Consider the following 20,020-nt stretch of genomic DNA (forward strand, 5'->3'; position numbering starts at 1 on the left):
TTAAAGTTGAACTTGCGGCAACTTTAAACTTTGAGAAATTCCTTGCCCAAGTTCGGTTTTATCATAAATCGAAAACTATTAAATTGTGCTCACTCTGCAGATGAAATGAATTCAACTTTAATCAAATTACTTTGGCTCACCTGTAAGCAGCTGCGGTTCCTTTTACATATACTTTATGTACATGTACATATATACTCGTATATATATACACATTAGTATGCGTTTTAAATTTGAATGGAAATGAACTTGCGACGAATTCGCAATCCGCACGCAAAGTTCATAAATCACAGCGTGGGCAATGCAAATAATTTATATGCACCCCAGATATCCATGTCTATATATGCATAGTATAACTATATATAGAGTGTATTTCGCCCACTAACTCTGCGATTTCTGTTGTTCTGGTTGTTGTTTCAGAAAGGGAAAACGACGGGTCACCCGAATGGTTGTTGTTGTCGTATTGGCATTTGCCATCTGTTGGCTGCCCATTCATGTAAGTAAAACACTAGCCATCAAATAGAAATAATCCATAAAATAATCAAAAATAATGCACCCAAGGTGCAGCGCCAATTTTGGCAACCAACCATTAATGTCGATTTGTGATATAGCTAATTATGATTGAACGGCAAATGAACTCATTTTTATTGGTTTCGGTTACCAAACACCGGTAGTTGCTAAAAATTAGGTCAAGGTTAGCTTAAAGTAATGCCAGCTCGTTGCTACTTTATGAACTTTGGTCAACTTTTAGGCATTCGGCAAGCAAAAGTTCCAGATGAAATTCTCAGTTTTCGCGCCAAGAAAATGATGGTGCACATAATCAATTTGCTTAAAGTTTTACTTACGATTTGAGTAGCTTAAATTGGCAGTGGGAACAGCTGCTGGGAAATTTTTGTTGGCAAACAGTGGATAGTTGCGATAAATTGACATTTGCGATATTCCGGTCCCATTTTGAATCAGTCTCCCCATTTATTTGCTGAAATGCTTAATAAGCCAGCAGCTGCTGTAGCTGCTCCTTGAGTTGCCGGCACTCAAAGTGTTTGCACAAAATCAATGTGCTCACAAATTACAAACGAAATTACAATTACACAGATACAGATACAGATACTTCGGAGTGCAATAAATGGGAGCTGCATCTATCTATCAATGCCAGCATATGGAGCATATCAGTAGATGTAGGCTTCTCAAATCAAATGCATTTTCTGCATAATTTAAATATGAGTTGCTGAAAGGAATTGCACAAGCCCAGCAGACTTTATACAACTATTTTATTTAATGCTTAACACTGCATAATACTTGCTTCCAGGTCATCCTTGTGCTGAAGGCACTGAATCTTTATGGCGGCAGCCACTTGTCGGTCATAATCCAGATTATATCCCATGTGGTGGCGTACACAAATTCCTGCATCAATCCCATACTATATGCCTTCCTATCGGACAACTTTCGCAAGGCATTCCGCAAGGTGGGCATCCATCGCATTCCCTCCATCAATCCGCTTATCATTCGGTAATAATGAGATATCGATCAACTTGCAGGTGGTTTGGTGTGGAAGTCCGCCTCCTCTGATGACCAATCAACAGGTGACCAAGACCACGCGAACTGCAACCGGCAACGGAACGTCCAATATTGAAATGCTCTAAGCGGGTATGTAACTGATCTTACACTCCATCAATCTATTTTTTGATTAATATTACTTGTAATACAACGAATTAGTCAAGTGATATTATGCTTTGCCTATAAATTTGAAGTAATATAAAACACATCCTTTACTTGCAGCTCTTGAAAACAAACTAATTGAGATCGTCACATCATTTTTGAAGGCGACTTAAAAACTCGAAACAGAAAATGTGAATTTAAAGCTAACAATGAATAGAACAACTTATGTTGGAATGAAAACGCGGCGCATATAAGTTAACTATTAATGTATATATGGTAACCAATATATGTCTATAAGGAGAATATAATTTTCCGAATTATAAAATGTGATTGTTTTGATAGTTTAAAATGTGTGCGCATTATTTCCCTAAAAATAAGTAAAATTGAATGTATTTTTAGTTGAGTTTGGTTTCATTTTCAACTTTGAGCGCCGTGTAAGTTTCATTTGGGACCTAGAACTTAAGAATTTAACATAAAATCTAATTTTTCAAGAAAAAATATAAGAAAATTAATACTTAAAACTGAATTGGTTAAATTTTACACCTGAATTATTGAAAATGGCAAATAAAAATTTTGTGAAACAGAAATTTATGAGAGTTGACACAGTAATTAATGAATAGAATTGATAAGCAGTGCGATTTCAGTAATAATTTGTAGATTTCCATGTTATAAGAAAGTCAAATGTCATTTAGCCATTAAGCGTTTAATAATATAAATTTATTATTAAAAAAAGAAGCCAGAAAAAAAACTTATTATAGACTTACACGACCATATTGAAAAATTAAGGTTTAATGATACGAAATTTTTGAATTTACATGAACGATTTTCGAAAACGAATTGTTTTTTCCGTTCCCCATTGAAATATATTGTTTGGCAGAGATGCACGAAGATAGCAGAAATTTATATAGCACGTAAGATACTTTTATTACCAGAGCTGTAATTTTAGATGCAGGTAAATGTTTCAAAATCGAGGTCTAAAAAAATGACTCTGGTACTTCTTTGTAGTACTAGCGAAGCTCAATTGGATGTAAATGACCCTTACATACTTAAGCCACTTATATCCCTTTAGCCCATTTTCGTTATGCAATTAAAATCAGTCATTAAATAGATCGGCAACAAAGAAACCGCATATAAATACAATGCTTGCATCTGCATAAATTATGAACCCTTTGAATAGAACAAATATTAGTCATTTTAATTTCCTACAATTAATTACAACAATTAATTAATTCATAAAATAGCCAATTGCTAACCATGCGAAATTGGTAATGTTTGAGTTAATCATGAGTTTACATGATTATATACAAGTTTATATACATAGCTAACACAATTTACACACATTTGACTATTATATAAGGGACATTAATGAAACATTTATATTGCTTTGTTGACTTTTTCATTTGCATGGCTTCGGCCTTGCCGAATTTAAATGTGACACAAAAACAGAAAAACCAAAATGGGAGTAAGTGTTCCTAGTTAAAAACCTTGTTTTCGCTTACCGAAGGATGCAACAATTTGTATAGCATACTTTAAAGCTGAAATGTGTTAGCAAAAACTTGATCACATTGCCACTGGAACATAAAATATGAAATATATATATTTAAATTTTTTTTTTTAAATTACTTTGTAAAATAGTTTACTCGATTTTTATGAAGACAATTTTGAATTTATAATAGCAAATCTCTTAGGAACACTTGCTGCCAATTCAGTAGCTACTGTATTCCACATAAAAAAAAACTATTGTAACATATATAAGCATATGTATAGCAACATAAAGGCGTATGTATGTATTTATATTTGTATTTGTAAATGTATTCTACTGCATTCCTAGCACAGTTGTGGAATTGAACAATATTTGAATTTAGAAAGAAAACAACCGAAAAATAAGGTCAAAATTGAACCTAAGAGAAATTGGGAATATTCTAGCATAAGCGTAACATTTAAAAAAGTTTTTTTGTGTACCCTGTAGGGTATATGCTAGCCGCCTATTCTCACGAAAATTAAAACCAAACTAGCGAATTAACAAAAAAATGCATTACGCAATGTACTCATCAATTTTCCATTTCAGTTATGCAGCAAATAGTTTAATTGCGTAAGATGAAAAGCAGAACTTATTGTATTTGTATATGAATGTATATGTACAATAACATTTGTTCATTGTGTTAAATAAAATTGATGACTCTGTGTACACAATAAAAATTGTATTTTTTATTGGCATGTTTTCCTTCACCTTTAGGTGCAAACACAAAGTAGTTGCGCAATACAAATAAAATGATTAAAAACCATCGATTTCAAATTTGTAAGCATTGAAGTTCATTGAAGGGAAGCCTTTTTACAATAATACTAAGTGGCAGGCAAACAGATTCAGCATTAGTTTCACCCTATATTTGTTGATCTCATTGATTCCAAATGACGGTTTATTTGTCAAATGCAAATATTTGGCTTTGAAACCAATATAGGTTGCACGTTTGATAAACTACAACGTTGGGTATTTAAACACGTTAAAGATTTTGTATCTCCTTTGGGACTTTTCTGGATTTAAAAGTTCTCTGCGCAGGCACTTACAAAAAAAACAGGAAAATAGGGCTCCCAAAAGGCAACCGACCACCGGCAATGTCATCCAAGAACTGAACTTCAAAACCAAGAAGAACTCCCACTTGGAGCTGGTGGAGCATTGTGTACAGAAAAAGGTGCATCATAAATTCACACAGAACGTGTAAACAGCGACATTATTTAGCCAACCTATTGTCTCGTGTGGGCGGCTTTCTTTATTCATACAGTGGGTTGAAGTAAGTTTTTTATAAATATCTATAAAATAAAATTTCTTGGTAACAGGGAACATGCACTACCCATTTATTTGTAATTTTAGTGAGGAATCGAAAGAAACTTAAATGTATCTTTAAATAATCCTTTCTTGGTAACAAAAAGCAATTTATTATTTGTAATTATAGTGCAGAATCGAAAGAAACATAAGTGTATCATACGTATCCCATTTCCTTGCTTTTCGCCCACTGTTTCGCCCACAGTATTGAAATTCGTGCAAATATTGCAAAATTTATGCCAGCTTCGAAATAAAAACAAGTGTCCGGCGCATTCGGCTCGTTTTACGAGGCAAACAGTGTAACTTACCCGATTTTATGATGTTTTGTTAGCCAAGCAACAGGTTGCAGGTGGAAACGCGGATGGGACGGGTGGAAAATCGCCGGTGTACCACATAGAGAAGTGGCTCCAATTTGTGGACTCGCAGATAAACAAGGCAATAAGCGGACAATGGGCCGCATACGCAATTGCTGCCGTAGCTCTTCATTAGATTGGATTGGCCGGGTGTGTGCTGGAAAAGGTCCTGACCCGGTCCTGGGCCTCATTACTTCAAATAGAGCGCTGGCCAACCGATTTAATTATGCCGCCGACGCCCGACAGTTGGCCGCCACTCAGTTGGAGTCCGGGTCCGGTCCGGGTTCGGGTCCGGGTCCGGGTCTGGTTATATTTCAAAACCTGACAACACACCGGCCACAGCGGTCAGTCGGCACGAGTCCGCCGTGTGAGCCACACACCAAAATCAGTATCAGGATCAGGATCAGGATCACCTTTTGGGGAACTCCCGAAATGAGCAAGATGATACTACAAAACTCGGGCAGCTGGACGCTTTGCGGAGCCCTGCTCCTTTTCGTCCTGCCGCTGATACCCACGCCGGAGGCACTGCAGCACACCGAGGAGGGTCTGGAGATGCTCTTCCGCGAGCGGTGAGTTGAGCTCTACTAGAGGCATGATGTCGCATCCAACTGGAAATAATATCCTTTGTTTTTTAGTTCGCAATCGGACTGGGAGAACGTGTGGCACCAGGAGACGCACTCCCGCTGCCGGGATAAGCTGGTCCGCCAGCTTTATTGGGCCTGCGAGAAGGACATTTACCGGCTGACACGGCGCAACAAGAAGAGGACGGGCAATGATGAGGCTTGGATCAAGAAGAGAACCACCGATCGTAAGTGCACTAGTAGATAAGTTAGCAATTCCAATCGAATGATGCCTCTGCTGCTACTTCCAGCTGATGGCTCCACCTGGCTGCACGTGAACTATGCCAACATGTTTCTGAGAAGTCGTCGAGCGGATGGCCATACTCCATCCATATCGAACGAATGCTGCACCAAGGTGGGCTGCACCTGGGAGGAGTATGCCGAGTACTGTCCTTCCAACAAGCGACGCAATCACTACTGATTGGCCATCGACGCTGGATCTGCTTAGATATATACGAACATATATATATACATATATAAATTCGCTTTTTTTTCCTGGTTGTTGTTGATGTTCTTGTTGTGGTGAAATAAAATCTTATTGAAAATAAACAGGTTTCGGTTAAGAAAAAATAAACTTTACGGACTTTAACCACAAATTTCACATGACAAAGCTATTTACTTTCGACATTTGCAGTGATAACTTAAAAATGCATTCAGTATCAGTAAAACAAGATTAGCATGATATGATAAATTACATATATTAATCAATCATGTTATACAAATCACACGCAACAGTTGTTATTTTTACATTAGTACAATTGTCTTAGCTTGTGATGCGTTTTACGTTGTTGACATGCCAAGCAGATTACAATACAATTTAAAAAAAAATTCACTTTATTCGACTTACAATCATCCTACTTTAAAATGCCCTAATTATGTCCTTAAAGTTAACTACATTATATACCTCTTCAATTTGGAGCAGTAACAATCCTCTAGTGCAATATCACTTAGTCAACAAGATCGTCCTTATCGTCCACATCGATCTCCTTACGACTCTTTGCTGAACCCTCAGCTTTGCTGCAGTCGGGTGCTTTTCGTGGCCTCTTCGATGCCGATCCCTTTTCATAATGAGAGTCCAGCATATCGAGCAGGGTCAACTGCCGGCCACCTGAACCTACCGTTTTCGTGGCGGAAGCGCTGGTTTTGGCTGATGTGCTGCTGTTGCTTATTTCTCCGCTGCTTTTTGCTTCCAGGCTAGCGGCCTGCATCATGGCATTAGCTTCCTCATCGTCGGACAGCATGAGAATGGCCTGATCTTCCGAGGAATTGGAGTTATCCTGCGATGATTGGGCGGGCAAGAGATCGGCACTTTGTTGAGTTATGGTGGCTTGTGATCGGGCTGAATGCTGGTTGAGTTCTGGCGAGGATTTCGCTGATGCCGAGCTCTTTGCCTCCGATTTTCCTTCACCAGATCCAGCTGCTTTGGAGATTCCAGCTTCTGCGGATGCTCCTTCTCCAGGCCCATCTTTGACCTTCTTAAGTTCATCTCTTATGAAATCATATAAGTTCTGTTTGGAAGCCTTACTCTCACGCGGCTCCTTGCAGCACATATCATTCATAACCATACTATAGGACCTTAAAATACTCCAAAGCTGATGAACCGTAGTCCCTTCATTGCGAAACAACAGCCATATTTCATGAAAATCATCTCTAAACTCCACATTTCCAAAGGTATAGTATGCCAAAGGTCTGCCCAACTGGGCGCAGACCATGAGTTGCAGCAGTGCTTTCAGGTAGGAATCTCCGCCGAATGCGCCGCATCCCCAATTACCAGTTGCCACACCCGGTGGTGGCGTCACCATCCAGTGAACAAATCCGATGTACGCCTTGTTCAGCTCCCTTTCCATGAGATCCTCGCGATATTGATGATGTGACTGGGCAAAATGAAGGGCATCGATTGCCACAATGGCCGTTTGTCGACGACCAGAGCTGTCTCTTGGCGTGGAATCCTCACAGTTGCCGGACCACTCAAAGCTTCCGGCATATCCCGTATAGTTACTATACCTTTCGGCGCCCAACATCACCAGAGACTCGAATGGTCGCAGACTCTCCGTAAACAGTTTGCCCACCAAGAGCTCCGGACAGATGACAAAGCGTATCTCTTCCTGAACGCAGCCGTGTCCCAAAACACCGCCACCCAAATATTTGTTGGCAAAGTCTACTTGCAGCAGTCCGATGCCCTCATCCTCGATCGTTCCCTCGGCGTTCACATGCAATGGCACATGGCCCAGCGGCGCCACACTTTGGCTCCAATCGACCAGTTGTTCCGGCGATCCGCTCCGGCGGACAAAGGTCACCACACCGGTGGGCACATTGCTGGCATCCCGCTCTGTGGGACACACTCGACGGAAATAGTGCATAATGCATTTAAGCTTCTCCAGAACTGCCGGTCCCGTCGATTGGTAAAGTCTGTGATAGAACGGAATATATTTGAAATACTTTGACTGAAGATGTATGCATCTGCTTTGCTGCCGCTTACCTGTTAAAGTTGATGTCCGGGAAAGTGCTGTACTCGGACTTTCGCTTGAGTGTGTTTCTCCGGGGAAAGGTGCACAAAAAGGCATTAGCCAACAGGCACGAGATCTGCTGTTGGCTCAGGCTCAATGAGACGTTCTTGTGTTGCTTGAGCAGCGGCACTGGCGACTGAATCAAGTCCGGAAGCCGCAATGCCAATCGGATAATGCGTGGCAATAGATCCTCGAAGAAAACCCGTGTTTCGCTCTCGTCCAGCTCCTCGTCAAAAAGTTGATGGAGGGCACGAAAGTGCCACTGATCCCTGTACGTGGTATTATATGATATTATCGCCGCCTGTAGTTCCTCACTTGTCTCTATGGGCTGCAGAAGGGCTCTCTCGATCATGTCCCAGCGGGAATCGATGGTGGTGCTGCCATCCGGGTTTTCCCTTGGATATTTCGATTCGGGCGCGCAGGGCAGACGGACATGCTCCGAGTCCCATTTCCCAGGTAATTGGTAGGGGCGTGGCGGTGTTTCCCGAATGGGCAACTGGTACATAACGCGGTGCAGATTGCCGGCTGTGACGGGTGGCAAATTCTCTAGTTCAAATGGCCGCAGATTACGATGTATAGCCTCCATGGACACTCCACGCCACGAATCAGCCAGAGAGTCCGCCAGATATTCCGGCTCCTCCTCTGTTTCCATCTCGGAAATGCCGCCATCCGGCGACTTGGACATGCTGGCGCTGTTCAACCACAAACCCTTGCCCAGTCGGTTGGTCAGCAGGGATGCACTTGCTCCGCGGCAATGGGCCGAAGATTGATAAACCTTTTGCAATATTGGAAAAATCAAGTGTGACCTCAGTTTTGGCATACCGGTGTTTTAGGGATGAGCGATAGTTGAGATATATATCGCACTTCAAAAATACTACTACATACCAGTGATGCCAATATATTTCGGATGCCAATGTGATCTTGCAAGTAATCACACTTAAGAACACATACACTACACATACACTACACATACACTACACATACACTACACAACTACACATACACTACACATACACTACAAATACACTACACATACACTACATACACTACACATACACTACACATACACTACACATACACTACACATACACTACACATACACTACACATACACTACACATACACTACACATACACTACACATACACTACACATACACTACACATACACTACACATACACTACACATACACTACACATACACTACACATACACTACACATACACTACACATACACTACACATACACTACACATACACTACACATACACTACACATACACTACACATACACTACACATACACTACAAATACACTACACATACACTACACTCACTGCTCGACCGGTAAGAGAGATTACTTGAAATATTTTGTGACTCTAAATTAGAAGACATGCCTTACAGTCTTCACTAGAACAAGTTGGGAATTATAGGGCTACAAGAAAATATGTTTCCTAAGCAAATATTAAAAGCGGCAATGACTATGTGTTCTAACAGTAAGTTAAACATTCTTCAGGCTTTATTTAAGACAATTTTTACTACTCACTTTAAAAACCCCACTATTTTACTCACTAATATAATTATGACAAAATAATATATAATTATTTAATTACTAACAGCTCGAGATTAATTTAGTAGCACTTTGTATCAGGGATGCCAATTTGAATAATGTGGAATTACACCAATTAAATTTTAAAAGGTCTAACATTGCCTAAAAAGGACAGATTTCCGGATAGAAAAACTTAAAAAAGGACAGATTTCCGGCTTGACATTTTTTCCGGATGAAGCAGTAAAAAACAGGATAGATCTGTCCTGAAAAAGGCTAAATTGGCATCACTGCTACATACTGCAAATGGCCAAGTGCGAATCAATAAGGTATTCATTTTGCTTATAAATACGATCTCACATTCTAATTTAAAAAAAAAAAAATGAAACTAATGCTATAACAGTTGCTGTATCTACATCATTTGCTATGAATGATCAATGATATGATATATGAAGTTTTTTGTTTTGGACGACCGTTATGTGTCCTTACCAATTTTATCATCATCGTTATGAAAGTCTGCAGAGTGTGTAATACCGACCAGGGTCAATTAGTTCAGCGGTTCTTAAATATATATTAACACATTGTTCTATCTAAATCCAAACAAGTTATATGGGAACGATTCAAAAATGTATTTCATAAATTTGGCGGGCGAAAGTGTGCCCACTTAAAGTGGTATTTTCCAGCACAATCTCACTAGTATTAAAATACACACAAAATGTGTGCGTTGCAATGCGAATAGCAAATATAACCGGGCAAACAGGAAAAAAACGACAAATCTACAAACTATTTTCTCTATTTTTTTTAAAGTGCGAAACTATCATAACGATCGCCGAGTTAAGTGTCAAGTTAAGTGAAAGGATTACTTCCTATCTTTCGTGCGGCAATAACAAATAGTGCATGCACCCAGGAAAATAAAGTTAACAGCGTTCGAGGGATTTTTACAAAGATATTTGCTGCCACAGAAAGGTAAAAAGCTGCAGAAAACAGTTGATGTAATGTTTTTGTTTTCTACAAACACTTTTAGCAACAAAATGTTTTTCTTTTAGTTGACGTCAGTGGTCAGATATAATTTTTTTCTTAGTCTTAAACCCTTATTGTGGCCCTCTCACTCACACCTACGTGAGTGTGTATGTGGTTGTGGTATTTTGCTAGAGCTTACGTGTTGAAAAGAAGAAGAGAAATCGCTGCATACACGTGCAAATGTTCTGAGAGTGCTCAAAAGAGAGCGAGAGAGAGCAAGAGAGCGACGTTGTTTGTTTTGAAAGCGTCGCAAAAACAACATAAAAAAAGACAAAAAAAAAAAAAAATAACGCACACACACACATGCAACTGCAGAAAATTCAAAAGCAATTTCGCAGCTAGCTAAAAACCAAAATAAATATAATTTATGAAATGTACTTTAGCTAAAGTTCAACACACCTTTATCTCTGCGCCAAATGTGTTTGCCCCATCTCTTTCTCTCCTTTCTGCGTAAACAATTGACAAAGCTTTGCAAGAAAAAAAAACAAACACAAAAATCTAATTATCAGAAGAATTCTACAAAAACAAAGATACTTTTCTCTTCATCGCTCTTCGTGCCTGAGTTTAGCCTTCAAATGTGCTTAGATTTCGCCTTGACCATAACCTAGAAATACTCGAAAAAAGTACTGTCAACTCTCAATAAGTTCAACGTTACATTTGCACCTTTAACGAAATGCAGATATTTAATGGAATTTACTTCACTTTAAATGAGTATTCATGCCCATATAATGACTATAGATTTTGGTGAACATATTCAACGTGATGGAGTCTCCACTGTAACTGTAGCGCTTTCTCTTTTCTCATTTGCGTCAGCGAAAATAGATGGAATAATCGGTGGAAGTGTTTGGCGGGGAGTGAGGTGTTCAAAAACACAAGCAACAACAAAAAATGCATAGAGCCGAATAATCGCTTGGAAAAAGCAAGCGACGAAAAATGTGAAATGTTAGTAAACTTTTTCAAGGTCACCTCGAAAATGAACTAATACTAATCAAAAGCAGAAAGAAGCAGAGGACTGCAGTTCTATGAGTCAGTTTCAAAAAATCAACAAAGCGAAGAGAGAGGAAAAATCCAAATTGAAAATTCAATTTATTTGTGGAAATTTCTGTCTTACTAGAATGTAGATTAATATACTCATTTATTTACAGATAATAATTAATCCGATTGTAATTTTATTATTACAAAATTAAATAAATAAAATGTATTTTGTATATTTTGATATATAAACTTTAAAACAAGCATATTTTAAATGTAAATATTAAGAATACAGTGTACAATAATAATAATGAAATAATAACCTTTGACAATATTATTGGTGTTCTTTTAAGGAGCGCTTACTGTACTCGTATTGCTGTGCGGAAGGCGGGTTGTATCATGTGATCCAGAATTGTTTGAAATATTTGGGCTTAAAAGTTCGAATAACCATTCAAGTAATAGGTATTTCCCATGTGCATTCGCTTGCTTTTGATTGGGAGGCTTCAATTGTATGCAGTAATAAAAATAAAAAAAAACGGAAATGATAAAATTGCGCTTGTGTTTCAACTCTTTTTCTTTGATTTTGTGAACGCGACTTGGCTCACGTTGACAAAACAAAGTGCAAAACAAAGAAGAGGATGATGAACGAGAAGAGGAAGATAAAGTGGAAAAAAAGCTTGCAGTTACAGGGTAGACTGGCTATATGCAACTTCGTACATATGTTTAATGCAAAAAGCATTTATATATGTATGTATCCATAAACATTCCTAGCAATAATATGATTGCTAAAAAATCATTCAATTGTTCTTAAGCACCACGTTAGTGGCCATTGCAAATACCAATATTGTGCTGTTCATACAAGTGCAAGCAGACAGAGAGAGAGAGGGAGAGAAAGAGAGGCAAATAGACAACTAGAAAGAGAGGGTTGGCCACACGTGTTGCTAAGGAGGGTCGCTCAACTTTATCGCCCATCCACCGGACCCCTGCGCATACCCTGCAAAAATATTCACACACTCTCTCACACAAACAAAATAAGAACAAAAACAGAGTGGAAAAAAATAAAATTCGAATGCGCGGATGACCTTGAGAGTTCTATAAGACGCGAAAAGCGAGACAAACAAGAGCAAATTTTCTTTTCAACAAAATAAGTACAAATTGCGATTTCGCTTGCTAATGGGAAAAATTCGTTTAAGAATAATACAACTTCGATTTTTGCTAACGGAAATGATATATTATTAGCAGATATGTATATGTTGTTATAATATTTACCATTATTTTTAATGCGAAATGCCCCTAACCATAATTATTTATATTTCTTATTTAATTTTTGGCAATGTTCACACCCCCGTTCGGAGCAAAAAGTGAAATCGTTTTTACATATGTATTAATTTGCAGCTTTTCAAAATAAAACCCAAAAATCACAATAAATAATACTAGTACATACATACATACAAAAATATGCAAAAAGCAGCACAACAATAATATAATAACAAAATAAATACAAACGGTGATGGCCAGTCAAGAAGGCCTTAACCCCAATAAATGTGTAAAAACAATTAAAAAGCAACGCAAAAGCATTGGCAACCAAATGAAATAAAAAAAATAACATTGCTAATTTATTGGGATTTGTGGGTGGTGAAAGTACAAAAATAAGAAAAATTAAAATACCTAAGGTAGCTGACAGATGCAGTGTTTCACATTAGTCCAAATATGAAATTACAGACAAGGACATTTAATTTGATCATAGAAAATAACTAGCAATTAAAGATAGCACAACGGATTGCCGAGAGATGATATCAGACAGTAAATATAAACCATACTGATTTCATATTAATCTAGCTACTTACATAACCTTAAGATCCTAATCCAAGATTATTTACAAGCAATCGAATAAACAGATTAAGGAACCAAAACGAGTTCAGTTCCGATCATTATATAACGAACTGAAAAACACATACAAAAATCCTTGAGACACAAAAAACGACAACAAAAATAAATAAACTACAACAAATAAAGCAAATTGTGTGCTTTTTTTCAAGCTAACAATTGCAATTATTTCGACATTAAAAGTTATTTGGCGCTGCTGCAAAAAATAATTTGATTTTAATTTGTACGATCTCGGTCTTCGTTCGATTTGAGGAAAGGGTGGCATTAGTCACTTGTGACAGTCATAGACTAAATGGCACTTGTCTTTTGATAGTGGAAAAAAGGTGGTATTCGTGGGGGAGGCAGGTGGGGTGGTGTAAGGGATTGGGGAGCCTAAAGGCCCCCACTCTCCTTTCTCTTTCGTTGACTATGAGTACAACGAAAGTTAGGTAAAGCGAAAGGCTGATAAGCTGAAAAGTGAGTAATGGCAATTTCAGGTGTCTGCATAAATTTATAAATTAAAAATAACTTATTGCAATTTGCAAAATTTATAAAAATAATAATAGAGCGGCGATTTTGTAATCAATATTAAAAAATTAAAAAAATATATAAATAAATATTATAAATAATAATGAAAATTATATTAAGAATCAAAAGTTAAGCTGTTGCGCTACTTATAGTGCACTTAACAAGTACAAGTATAGTGCACTTAAAAACAAGTAAATTATTTTAATTTAAAATATTTGCACTTTCTAGAATTGAAAATAAATATGAAAAAAAATGGGAACTCACACTCTGAAGAATTGCTGGCGAACGGAACTTCAAAGAAAATAAAAAATATATAATTTTCCCACACGCTTGTTAAATATTAATCAACAAAAACCTGCAGCAAAAACAGCGAACCGCCGAAAATTATAAGAATTATTTTTGTCACATTTTCAATGTCAACGTTGTCATACATTTTCAGCGCACAAATTAGCAATCTTTTTTTTCCAATTTTCCTCTCAATTTTTGTTTTTGGCTGGTGCACTCAGAAATTTCAAATTGTTTTTTTGGTACTTGCGTCACTTTGAAAATTCCTTGGATTTTTTTTTTTTTTTTTATCGAATTTTATGTTTTGGTTTTTTTTTATTTTGGGGTGAACCAACAAATGCTTTAGGAATGTTTTTTTTACTCAGTTGGGAATGCATTTTAAATTTCCATAGCTTGTTTTTTTTTAAGTACTTTGACGGATATTTTTGATTTGGGAATAATTTGTATTTTTAAAACAATTTTTACCCTCGCTTTAATTATACAATTGTTTTCATCAACTTGTTTTGTTATTTTTTATTTTGGGGTGAACCAACAAATGCTTTAGGAATGTTTTTTTTTACTTAGTTGGGAATGCATTTTAAATTTCCATAGCTTGATTTTTTTTTAAGTACTTTGACGGCTATTTTTGATTTGGGAATAATTTGTATTTTTAAAACAGTTTTTACCCTCGATTTAATTATACAATTGTTTTCATCAACTTGTTACTGTTTGGTGCCATTCATGGGCAAAGAGAGAGTAAGACAAAGAGAGTGGGAAAGAGATTCTGTATTTTTCACACATTGCACATGCCTCGTTGAGTATGTGGGTGTGTGTGTGTGTGTGTGCGTCAGTTTTGTATCTGACATCAGCGACAACAATAACAAAGCAGCGTGCAAAGCTAAACTCAAATCGAAAAAGAAATGAAAGAAACGCCAACGAAGACAACAACAAAAGGTAAACCAGTAAACACGTCAGCCAAGTCATTGAACATAAAAGAAACATGCAAAGAGCGTGTGGCGAGAGTGTAATAAAGAGTGGAAGCAATTACAGTGCGAGGGAGATGGCTAGAGGGTGAAAAATAGAGAGCAAACGAGAGGGAGAGCTAGTTTGCGTGGCAGCTTTTGGATTTGCCAAAAGGAAACGCAAACAAACTAAAGCTGACACGTGAGCTTAGCAAAGAGCGGACAAAAGAGAGAGACGAAGAGTGAATGCTTCAGAGAGACATTGAAAGAGATTTCGGAGAGCGCTTAAAGATAAGAACCAAATAAATAATTTAATAAAATTACAAGATATCGCGAAAATAAAATAAACGGAACAGCCCAACACACAAAAGCAATTGGATATATGTATTATCAAATTTTCTAGCATAGACAATGAAAGTAGGATAGAAGATCCAAAAAATTATTGAAATCTAGCAAACTGAAGAAAACAGAAAAACATCTTACTATGTTATCAAAAATTATGACTAAGTGAGTGTTCTCTCTTAAGAGAGCGAGGAAGAGCCCCATCTACATATTGCATTTGCAATGACAACACCCCAAAATGCACACACGCAAGTACAAAAGCAAACAGAAAATACAAACGCTCGCGCTGTCCTTCTCTCACTCTCTCTCTTTCTCTTGTTTTTGTTTTTGTGTCGCGTGATTTAGAAGAAGCCGAAATAGCGGTAAAGACAACACACCGATAACACAAACTCGCACTCCCTCTCCCACCCTCCCACGCTCTTTTCGAACCACCCACTCGCGTCGCTCTCTTTCCTCTTGGCCTCTTCAAGCTAGTATAACCATCTCGCTTGTGCACACTGCCAACGCTTGCCGCTTATTATTGTAGGTCATAAATGCATGCACATGACTGCACTTGGTGTAAGCGAGAGGGGGAGAGTAAAACGAGAGAGGTTGGGTGTATGTGTGTGTGCTGTGTGTGTGGTTTGGGGCTACGTGTACAATTTGAATGCTACATTGCTTTTGAGAAGCGCTCAAAATCCGCAGATGAATCATGGTGAGAAAAAAATTTAAGATATTCCCAATACAATGTCACAGTACGGTGGGAATTTTCGATACCATTTTAGGGGAAAATAATAGGGGTAGCGCACTCTCGCTCAATCAATCCATTGTTGTCGTATTATCGTCGGTATATGCATGTATAAAAAACAAAAAAAAATTGTTTTTTCGATATCTAGGGATTAAATATCCTATTATAAACGAGATTCCTACTTTGCTTTGGGTTATTCATTTGTTAGCTTGCGCTTTGTTTAGACACTTGGCTTATATTTGAAATATAGTATATCGATATATGTATAGTGTAGAGCATCATTGAGTTCTTGAAAGACCGCTTTAATCTGCTCTTCTTCTTCCCTGCTGCTTCCTCCTCTTCAACCGCTGTCATAATCCAAGCGTACGCTCTGTAATTAACAGTGGCTGCGTGTGGGGAGTAGTGAATAGGGGCGCAAGAGAGTGGGAGGCAAAGAGAGAGAGAGGAGCGCGAGAGTTGTGGAGCATTTGTGACTTTCGTAAAACGATTGTTTTTGCTTCTGATGGCAAATGCAAGCTATCGCCCCCCTTCTCACCCCTTCTTTTGATCCATTCAAGTCAATGTTACTTGACATTTATCTTGAAACGCTGTTAAAAAAGCTTATTTTCAAAAACCGAATGTGCGAACCAGTTATGAATTGAAGACGGCAAGCAGCATAAATTATAAATCAGAAATCAGAAGGCTGCGATGTCAACGTGACGTATGCGCAATGTGCAATGCAGAGGGAGAAAAATCAAGAGAAAGAGAGGAGAGCAGCGATAGCACTTTGTTATTGTTTCTCATGCGTCTCAGTTAATTAATTTTCATTTACGCCTAATCATTGTCAATGTCTCAATTTTGGCTTGCACTTTTATTATTATCTTGAACTTTTCTAGCAAACATAAAATTGCTCAAAAATATATATACACATGTACATCCTTTGTTTCAATCTCTTTTTTTTTTGTAATTTGGACTTACCCAAATGTATTTCCCGTAAAGTCTAGCCAAAATTTCAAATAATATAACTGATAAGAGAAGTTATTGAGGTACCTTCCAAATGTATTTCAAACATTTCGATAACCGTAGAAAACTAAAAGGAAAAATGCGAATGATAGTGAAAGAAGAAATTGTGTGGCTTGTGGTAAAAGGAAGTGTTTTACGACTTGATAAGGTTATATTTCTACAATGCACATCAAGAGCGCATTTTCAAGGTTGCTACATATGTACATATGTATAAATATTAGTCTACTTTCTAGGTTCAATTAAATTGTTGTTTACTACTATTAAAAGTAAATTGAATCAAATGAAGATAGTTACTATTTTGCAAAGTATGTGTATTGCACACATATGTGCTGGAAAGTAGATTACTATATATTACACTGTGCGAAACATTGTTTTACAAGCTACAATTACGACAAAATAAACAAGAAGATAAGGAAAATAGAGAAACGCCAGCGAAGAAAGAGGAAAATGAACTCGGTAAAGTGGCAAACTGGTTGAACGTGCCAAATTCCAATTAGTTGTGCACTTTAGTGGCTCCCCACTGTGTTTATCCATGGTAAAACCCCCATATGCCCCTTGTCCAACCCAACCCAGTCCCACTATTTGAAAAAAAAAAATGCCCCAGGCGTCAAAGACAAACTGCCTGAAAGCCAAGTTTACTGTAAACTTTTTCAGTTTTGCCATGTTTTGGCTTGACTCGAAGTGCTACCCTAGTTTTTATTGGGCGTATTTATCGGGACCGTTTTGAGGTTTCCATTTTAAGCAATATGTAATAATAATTTGCTGAAATATTGCAAGTTCAAGATCCATGTAATTCCCATATCAATCTTATCGAAATATTGTTTTTCTCAACTAAGTGGTACATACAGTACATATGTAACTTTATATTGCTCCTGTTTTACTCTTTTGGCCCTGAAAGTGTGAAAGGAAAAATGGGAGAAACGAGAGCACGAAAAGATTCTCAACGGGCTTCGCCTCCTCCTGTAATCCGCAGTCTTTGTTGTTTTTGCCGCCTTATCAACGAGAACAACTACAACAACAGCATCTAAGACACATTTGCTGATTATGCTTCCGCCTTAAAAAAAAAGTAAAAAACGTCTGAAGATGTCGAGAAAGCAGAGACTAAAGAAGAAGGAAAAATACGCCCTCATTCAGCTCTTAATCACCCTATCTCGCTCTCTCTCGCTTTTTCAATGAGCGATTCCCTTTATCTTTATCTTTTTTTTTGCCTGATAAGTGTTTGCATTTTGTTTCATGTCTTTGGTTTGTTTTTTTTTTTGCCTGTGTGTGTTTGCACTCTGACATTGGTGTGCGTGAATCAGCTGAAGCGAAAAACCAGTGCATGCTGAAAGGAAAAACCCACAGTTTTCTAATTTATTGTTATGTATTATTATTTTTTTAATGTTTTCATAGAAAAATTGTAAATTTTTGGTGATTTAATCAATGCTTCAGTCACTTTCATTCCACACAGAAGCAAATTTACTTATTGGGCACTGTTCAAAGGTTATCCGTGCGCTGCTGACGAATTGGCCGAACTCAATCCGTTTCTGTATCGTCTTACAAAGCCGATCGACTTTAGCTTTACCCTGCCATATCATGTGCCCGGAAAGAAGAAGAAAAAGCAGCAGCCGAGACAGCGTTTTGAAAGTGAAATGTTGAAAACAGCACAAAGTGCAACCCCCTCATCCACAGTTAACCCTCCCCTCCTCTTCCCTCCGAGAAGGTGTCGTCTCTTTGGAAATTTGTTTGCTGCTAATTAGAGTGCGGCACTCTGATTACACACGCACATACAAACAGAATCACACACACACACATGTTCACCTTGTGGAAAATGGAAAAAACGAAGATACTTTGTTGATAAAACAAAACAACAAGAACAACCTAAGAGAGAGAAAAGTGTTTGCTCACGTCTTGCTATAAAAAAAAGTGTTAACAAAAAACAGGGAAAAAAACCTAAGGCAGCCCACACAGAAAATAATTTTATTACATTTTACAATTAGAGTTTATACTCTTGATCAGTATCAACAGCTGACTCCATACATAGACCTGTCCGTCCGTCTGTCTGTCCGTTGACGCAACCTAGTTTATTCTAAAGCTACATATGTATGTACATAAATGCATGAAACCAACTCAAAAGTTGTGCTCTTTTTTAATATATTGCAATTACGGCTAGGGTATATGCCCGTCGGCTTGCCATAGGTAGCTTCTGTCTTGTTTGCCCATGTGTCACAGCCTAGAAACCATCGTCATCGACATCAGACGTCGGTTCACTTGGCCAACCGAAAAGTGGGCGCTGCATTTTACACTCGAGCGCCTTTGTCACTCGGGTCAAAGTGCAAAGGGGTCGGGAAACAGGGGAGAAATGGGCGGTTCCACGCCCCTGTTTCTTTTCTGCTATACACATACATATGTTCATATCTGTTTATATACATACATATATACATACATATATATGTGTGTGTGTGCATGCAAACACTCAACTTGATTGATTTATGCATGCAAATGCACTACGAGGCAAAAAGCAAGAGCAGCAGAACCAGAATAAGAGGTTTCAAGAAGACAAAAACGAGAACAGCAGCACCGCAGCATATTTGCCGCAAAAGACTTTTGCTATTTTTAACCGGAATTTAATTAAGTTAAGACTGCTCATCTCATCTTGCCGCCCTGCCACCATTTTCCGCAGCAAACCAGCGTATATACTGTGCTTATGATATCGACAGCTGAGAGGAGATAACTTCTTTATAATATGTATATGTATGTATAATACCTAATGTTATCATTCAGTGAGCTACTATGCATGTTTCGAAAATGATCATGTGTGGCAAATTGCAGACTAAGTCGGAATGACGTGGAAAACCAAAAAA

At 37.8% G+C, this 20,020-nt stretch overlaps 4 protein-coding genes across 7 annotated transcripts in view; 3 read left to right on the forward strand and 1 right to left on the reverse strand.

Moving 5' to 3' along the window:
- The window catches only part of LOC6550902 (allatostatin-A receptor), a 74,079-nt gene extending 72,096 nt beyond the window's left edge, over positions 1–1,983 (forward strand). The window contains exons 8-11 of the mRNA XM_001976774.3: positions 418–493; positions 1,304–1,459; positions 1,533–1,641; positions 1,774–1,983. Of these exons, the coding sequence (XP_001976810.1) occupies positions 418–493; positions 1,304–1,459; positions 1,533–1,637 (337 nt within the window). The 3' untranslated portion in view covers positions 1,638–1,641; positions 1,774–1,983. The remainder of the gene's footprint in view (positions 1–417; positions 494–1,303; positions 1,460–1,532; positions 1,642–1,773) is intronic.
- Positions 1,984–5,165: 3,182 nt separating this feature from the next.
- On the forward strand, positions 5,166–5,901 carry LOC6550903 (probable insulin-like peptide 7). The gene is made up of 3 exons (XM_001976775.3): positions 5,166–5,396; positions 5,463–5,635; positions 5,699–5,901. Exons 1-3 carry the CDS (start codon positions 5,260–5,262, stop codon positions 5,866–5,868), a joined length of 480 nt encoding a protein of 159 aa, XP_001976811.1. The 5' UTR covers positions 5,166–5,259; the 3' UTR covers positions 5,869–5,901.
- Positions 5,902–6,266: 365 nt separating this feature from the next.
- On the reverse strand, positions 6,267–8,796 carry LOC6550872 (poly(ADP-ribose) glycohydrolase). Its single transcript, XM_001976776.3, has 2 exons — positions 7,927–8,796; positions 6,267–7,856 (listed from the first exon to the last, which is right to left on the reverse strand). Exons 1-2 carry the CDS (start codon positions 8,772–8,774, stop codon positions 6,395–6,397), a joined length of 2,310 nt encoding a protein of 769 aa, XP_001976812.2. The 5' UTR covers positions 8,775–8,796; the 3' UTR covers positions 6,267–6,394.
- A 1,390-nt stretch (positions 8,797–10,186) lies between these two features.
- LOC6550873 (serine-rich adhesin for platelets) overlaps positions 10,187–20,020 on the forward strand; it is a 30,884-nt gene continuing 21,050 nt past the window's right edge. For all 4 annotated transcript variants that reach the window (XM_026981425.1, XM_015155482.2, XM_026981430.1 and 1 more), the window contains exon 1: positions 10,187–10,460. The gene's annotated coding sequence lies outside the window, so the exon portion shown is untranslated. The remainder of the gene's footprint in view (positions 10,461–20,020) is intronic.

This window comes from Drosophila erecta, unplaced genomic scaffold (genome assembly GCF_003286155.1).
Source record: "Drosophila erecta strain 14021-0224.00,06,07 unplaced genomic scaffold, DereRS2 tig00000126-arrow-pilon, whole genome shotgun sequence".
NCBI lineage: Eukaryota > Metazoa > Arthropoda > Insecta > Diptera > Drosophilidae > Drosophila > Drosophila erecta.